This window comes from Dermacentor variabilis, chromosome 2, assembly GCF_050947875.1.
Source record: "Dermacentor variabilis isolate Ectoservices chromosome 2, ASM5094787v1, whole genome shotgun sequence".
In the NCBI taxonomy this organism is placed as follows: domain Eukaryota; kingdom Metazoa; phylum Arthropoda; class Arachnida; order Ixodida; family Ixodidae; genus Dermacentor; species Dermacentor variabilis.
In genome coordinates, this window is record NC_134569.1 from 173,991,324 (window position 1) to 173,998,343 (window position 7,020).

At 45.9% G+C, this 7,020-nt stretch overlaps 1 protein-coding gene across 1 annotated transcript in view; it reads right to left on the minus strand.

Annotated features, from left to right (window-relative positions):
• Nucleotides 1-6,592, minus strand: part of LOC142572954 (uncharacterized) — a 28,896-nt gene extending 22,304 nt beyond the window's left edge. Inside the window, exons 1-2 of the mRNA XM_075682431.1 lie at nt 6,223-6,592; nt 4,685-5,042 (exon numbers count right to left, since the gene is read on the minus strand). Of these exons, the coding sequence (XP_075538546.1) occupies nt 4,685-5,042; nt 6,223-6,289 (425 nt within the window). The 5' untranslated portion in view covers nt 6,290-6,592. The remainder of the gene's footprint in view (nt 1-4,684; nt 5,043-6,222) is intronic.
• Nucleotides 6,593-7,020: the final 428 nt, after the last annotated feature.

A 7,020-nucleotide genomic window follows, 5' to 3' on the forward strand; every position in this document is an offset into this window, starting at 1 on the left:
GACCGACGCGAAAAAAAATGTTTTTGTGTTGTAATCATGAACTCTGTCTACATGAATGTGACAATGGAGCTTTGCTTCATTGATATGCTTTATTATCAGGTCCTTGCCGCCTCCGTATGCATTAATAAGGGCTAGCATCCTTATATATGTTCATTTTCGTGGCATCGTCTCCTCAGCGCCTATTAAGATTTGATCGCCACCGTCACCCCGAGCCATACTAGTACGGAGTAGTGCATAATTGACGCGGTGAACGATTATGTCTTTAGAGCGTTCTGCATCGTCAACGCATCAGCGCTAATGCCGTGCGGCGGTCTGCTGACTGGAAATCAAACAACCAGCGGCGTAGTAACGGGGGGGGGAGGGTCCGGGTGCCAGGTGCGGGGGTTACATATATGTCCGAAGAGCCCCCTGTTTCTGCCGGCTACATTGGGAGTAAATGGTAAAGAATGCTCCGGCAACTAGCCGCCTGTGTTCATGTAGCCAATGTACCAGATCTTTAGTGCCGCAGAATTGTCGGCTGCAGCTTTATCACCATCTCACGTAATATTAGCAAGGATGTGCGGGCTAAAAATTTAATTCGCTATGAGGTCGCTAAACTACTAGCCTTAGTGGAACGTTTCATGTGCGGTGCGCTCATGCACCACCATAGTTTGCGTGTCTTCAATGTGTACACACTTTTCTATTTATCAGTTTTATATCGTTTGTGTAGTTTTGTATCAGTTTGTGAGTGTTGAATATCTGTAAGTCATAGCTAACCCTCTCTTCGTCATTTTGCTGTGGTTATCCCGGTAGCGTTCCAGCTGGCGGGGTATTGAGCCCTATCCTCCTTACATTACTGTAGTTGGCCTTGCTAAGATATTACCCAAGGCAATTAACCTATCAATGGACCCTGATGATATTTGTCTTTCGTATGCTGCGGTGACTCTTGCGCGCGAAAATTCAGCGGCCAGCCAGCCGAACTTGTTCGAATCTCAAAAACAAGGCCTTAGTGTGTGCATCGAAGAATGGGCGTGAATCGCGTTTACGCGCCAACCTATGGCAGCATACCCTGTTTCTGTCAATGGCCAGTGTATCAAATACCAGAAGTGTCACCACTTATTAGGTGTCATTATTGACAGGGACCTTTCATGGAGCCCCCACTCCATCCGCCTGAAGCGGCCTTTTTGCGGTACAGCTTGCCAGTTTCGGCGAACACATGTAAAGCAAACATTCGTACCCTCCAAAGTTTGCAAGGCCAAGCTCTACGGACATGAATTTGTCTACCACGATGCACCTCAACTTATCCAACAATCATGATTGCAACAGGCTACATGGTTCCAACATTTATCACGATTGACAACATAAGAGAACAAATTCAACATCTATGTTGCGTACCCAATCACTATATTGCTGCTTTGCCAGCACAAGGACCTCAAGCCACAGTTTGCAAACTTGTAGCGACACATCAAGGCTACCTTCCGTCGGGCTTTACACCAGCAGCAAGACCACTGTTACCCCTCTGGTGCCTACGATTGCCACAATTACGGCCCACGATTCCGGGAATTAAGAAGTAGACCCGTCATTCAAGAGTGGCTCCACGTCAGTTCACACTGTCATTACCGAACGCGGCATATGAACAACGATCGCACATTTATACCGATGGATATGTCTCAACCACCAGCTCCACAGGCGCTCTTATCATCCCCGCCTCAGAAGTCACACTCACGTTCAAAGTGCGCATATAATGACTTCTACGACCACAGAACTTCCTGTTCTACGTGCCGCTCTTCATTACATTACATCGCACAAGCCAAACCTCGAAAGTGGGTCGTTTTATTGATCCAAAGCAGTCCTTAGGAGTCTGCAGTGAGCTTTACGACGCAAGACCCATGAATAACTGCTGTTTGAGACCAGAGAAGTTCTCCATCAAGCCCTCATAAACGGACATGACATCATCTTCCAATAGCTTCCGGGGTACTGTGGCATTGTCGGAAATTACCTTGCTGATGATGCCACCCGACCAGTCCATAAAGGAAACCTTGACACTTACTGTACCCTTATCAATGACACACGCTCCGAGGGGTCATCGTTTACTGGCTCAAACCTAAACTAATACCACGTGGAACACCCCCATTTTCTCCAACTCCTGTGTCCACCAGCTGGATTTTACAATGAAGCTGCAGATTTCATAGAACTTCTCCCGCCGTGATGCAACTTTACTCTCCCCCCTCTGGTTACAGGCGGCTTTTGAGAAAGCCTGCTCATTCCTTACTGGAATGCCAGACACGCAGATCTGTGACTAGTGCAACTGTGAAGAGACAATCGAGCACGTGTAGTGTCTCTATAATCTCTGTGAAATCGAACTCCACGTTCTTCGGAGAGTGCTAAACCGATTAGATAGCAGACTATTTCGAGAGACTAAGATTCTCGGACCCTGCCCCCAGGCGTCCCAGGCTTAGAAAGCGACGGTGGCACTGCTAAATTTCATGAAATCGACTCGGTGACCAATTATACGTGCGAAGACATGGATATCCGCACGTATTTGCACTAATATTAGATTCTTCTCTCGCTTTGCTTTCCTTTCTTCCCTTATATCCCTGCCCCTGTGTAGGGTAGTAAACTGGACGTGCGTCTGGTTGACATTCCTACCCTTCCTTCCGTGCTTTCCTCCTCCTCCTCCTCCTGTTGTTGTTGTGTTACTTCACGTCACAAATACAGTGTCCTTTCAAATGCGCGGAATTTTAGATAAAGGTGAATTTTCTGACGATATATGCCATATTCTATGAAGTAATGTGTCTTCCTGACCAGTAGAAACTCGGTATTGTGCTAAATAGGGCAGATAATTGTTAATGATATCTTTAAAAACTGCTTAATTTGGAATTATAAAGGAAAATTTGCAATTAGGGAATTGAGGACTTAAAGTCACGTTATTAACTCAAGAAAAACTTTTCTAAACAATATCGCCTTGGGTGCTAGAGCCTGCAGTACTTTGGAACTGCGGGCGGCCCAGTATGGCTATGTCGAAAGAAATTTGAAATAGTTCACCAGTGACATCGATATCGCGACCTCGTTTTTATTCATGGTGACGCCAAAAATCAACGCGGAGCATGCTCTATTCCGTTTCCAATCTTGTGGCGGTATCGCAGCTCGGGTGATTACTTTTGCTAATACAAGCAAATAAAGAAAGGTTTTATCGACCAGAATAAAGAGAACTCGTAATTTTCATAGCATTGGTGCCCGTGAATCAAGGAAGCAGGTGGCGTTTTCTGATAGGATGGGGTGATCAGCGTCGCTGATATAGCTATTTATTCTTCTTTTGGGTTCAGGGCTCGTCATAGCCAAAATAGCACACGCCGTAGTACTTACGACGATTTGCCGAAGTTGTTGTTGGGCAACATACGACTGTCCGGCTTCAATTTTGTAAATGCAGCATTGCCTCTAAAATCGCGAATCACAACTTTATCTGTGTTGGCTGCCAAGCCTTACAGTCGGACTGCAGATGTGGAAACGCGATTATCACACGTTACCGGCGCAGCACACAGTGTTATTTGGGACAGAAAATGAAACAGCCTCTACATCAGCTACATTAGCGATATCCGGGAGCGAAAGCGAAGGAGAGGGTCCAAGGCGGCTGCTTTGATATTCTCGCCTTCCTGAAAACACCGGGGGTGGCTGGGGGAGGGGTGACAGTAGACTTATGGGTCCCGGGTACCAGACGACCTAGCTACGCCACTGCAAACAACGTTTACTGCTCGGCGAAGCCTCTGTATTCTTAGAGAGAGAGAGAAAATATTTATTTGTAATGAGATGTGGTGACTTGCTCGTAGGGTGGAGCCCTAATTTCAGGGTCCCATTGGCTCGTACCACTCCGTGCGCCGGCCGGATCAGCCGCCTTAGAAGATTCAAAAGTAAACAGTCTACCTTAAAAATTGCGACAAACATGGCTAATGGTTTGGTCCCATTGTGAGATGAGACTGAAAAATGGCAGTTTTTTTTGCCTATGTCTTGCTGTGAGTGCCAAGAACCAGTAACAATCTCGAATTCGCATCAAATAGGTGGTCTGCGTTTTATGTGCGCTAATATGTTTGCGTAATCGAGGCTAGAATGGTTATTACGCTTGCTGGTGGCAACTAAGAATTCACGGTGTACGACATGGATGCGCAAATTTCCCAACAAGTCACGCATCGTTGCAACGTATGATGTTAAAAGAAAAAAATTGAACTCTCATTTTGCTCGAATATTCGGGCAGTTATACCCGGCACTGTATTCATCTGCCCAAGCGTATTGCCTATCTACGCCTCGTGCACTCAGGAGGGCTGCAGACGACTAGTATGATGGATTATACAGTGAAAGAAGACAGGGACAAGGGAACGATGAAAGTGAAGCCTTGCAGTAAACGAAGAAGGTGAGTCTGTGAGAGCTAATGCCTTTCTCAATCTTCTTGAATTACGAAGAGGGTTGCAAATTTCAGAAACCAAGAAGTGGTGATTGTCTCACGTTGAGGTATTGTCGCGAAAGCTCTGTTACTCCGACATAGAAAATGTTCGAGCTCTTGTTCGTCCAGTCAAAGTGAGAACAAACTGTTGAGGCCTACAAGAACTACCAATAATTTTCGTAAAAGTGAGGACAAGGGCACAGTCCCGCAAAACAAGCCGTCAGCTCGTCGTTGCTTGTTATACTGAAATTTTCTTGTCGCTGTACTCACTCCTCCACGTAGAGGCGCATGTAGATCTGCGGAACGTAGATGTCTACATTTACCCGGGCGTCCATCAGAACAGAGCGGAGGGTGCCTGTGTAGGTGACGACAAGAGGCCCGCCATGGATCTCGAAGTGGGCAACCACTCCACTGTCGGTGACATTCATGAAGTTGCGCTCAAGTCGTCTAATGTTCTGCAAGCCCTGAAGCTTGCCATCGTACAGCCACACTCTGAACGTGAAAAATTTCGTGAACGTTTGGCGGACCTCTTCCAGTCGGAGAGCTCTGAACGACGACATGCGGAACACCCTGGTCAGCCCGATGTCGAACAGCGTGTGGTGGCGTTGACGTTCATCACACGAGTTGTCTGAAAGAAGTGGGATGTTTGAGCATGTAATTCAATTTGGAGTAATCGAACGACTCAGCTTTTGTGCTGCTTGAGTTTTCTCACAAAAATCATTCGTGCAAAAGTGATTCTTGGTATGCGCACGTTTCGAGGTAAGAACCTTACCGCTTAAGCCATCTTTCCATATTGATAGTATTTTTAGCAAGTCCAGACGTTTATAAAAATACTGGAAAACTGTTTCATTAAACGTAGAAAAATAACTTCGACCTTGGCGCAAGGGTGTCAATGCTGGTTCCTAAATTGCGACATGGACGCAACACGTCTCTTTTTTGTCTGGGTAAACATACGGGAAATGACACGTATTTCAATAACATGACCAAGTCATATGAAATGTTAAGCTCCGTTCAACACCCACAGTAAAACTTCTTGCTGGTCAACTGGTACATCGTTGCAAAGACATCAACATTACAAAATACAAGAGACAGTGCAAGAGCCCACAGAAACCGCTGATTCTAAAAAAAGGAAATTATTTGAATTTCCTACATACGGGAAATGACACGTATTTCAATAACATGACCAAGTCATATGAAATGTTAAGCTCCGTTCAACACCCACAGTAAAACTTCTTGCTGGTCAACTGGTACATCGTTGCAAAGACATCAACATTGCAAAATACGAGAGACAGTGCAAGAGCCCACAGAAACCGCTGATTCTAAAAAAAGGAAATTATTCGAATGTGCAGTGGCTGTATTACACAGGAGGTCACAAGTGCCTGCTTTGAACTGGAATGAAAGCTAAAGAAAGTTAAACGAGCAAAACAATAAAAAATACATATTGTAGTGCAACACAATACGTATTTACTATACGTAATGCTACACAGCACTAAATATTGGAATATTTTTTAACAAACATGCTCGTCTGCAACGCATGCTTCTGGTAAGGCATAATATGTATTTCTTCAAGCTCTTACAATTTGGAGAATACTTCATAACGATACATGTTTTCATTGGCCATATATCTAGAATTTCAGAGCAAACAATTCAATGACATAAATTTTTCGTGTAATTACTTCTAACAAAACTCGGAGGCTCATGTGCATGTCACAGTCAACACTTAAATTCGAAACCCCAGCAAATATGTAAGCGAGAGCGATGGCTCACGACGTAAAAGAGAACAAGAAACTCCAAACGTCGATACTCACCAGGCGCGACTGCTGCGCATGTCGTTGCCGCAAGCAGAAACACCAGGGGTGAACTCACTATTTTCATGGCTTTGTCGAAAGTCACTGTGGCTCGAAAAGAGTAGATCCTTGTGGTGCAGCTGTTGCGGTACGTTTCCTACCTGCTAAAGTACCGATGCTGCCTGCACGACCGTAGACGCAGTAGAGCAGCGGTCAGCACTGACGAGTAGGAGTGCTGGTTATAGTGGTTTATTTTACATACAGCTACGGAGAAGCGCTTGATGCGTCCCGGTCCTACTAGGCCTGAGCGCAAAACATCTGGGCAAGAGCTCAAGAGAGACGAATGTTTACAGGAGGAGCGTGGGCGTTGCAGTAACATAAACCATGCCCCCAGACCGGGACCTCCGCTGCTCGACGCCGCCTAGCGTTCAGAGGCACTCGGCGAGCGTCTCTGGACGTGTGTTGCTGCGAAGCACGACTCGCGTCCCTATGCGGAAATTTGCGAAATCTCAAGTTTCGGTGCTCTCTGTTAGTCGAAGTAGGAAAGCCGACTACTGGTAATGGCGATCGTCGCTGTTATGCACCTTCGTACTGTTATTTTTCCTTTCTTTGTTCTTTTTTGGGGGGAGGGGGGAGGAAGGGGGACGGGGGAGGGCACCAGTGAGTAAAGCGAAAAGCTTCCTTGTATTGCAGAACTGAGAAGCCGCAAGTTTGTGGAGTTCATTTACTGAAGCGAGATAACAGGCGCTACACAACCGCAGTTCTTGCAGATGCACGCCTTTCCGATAAGGAGGTGCTGAGGGAGAAGTTGATCATGCT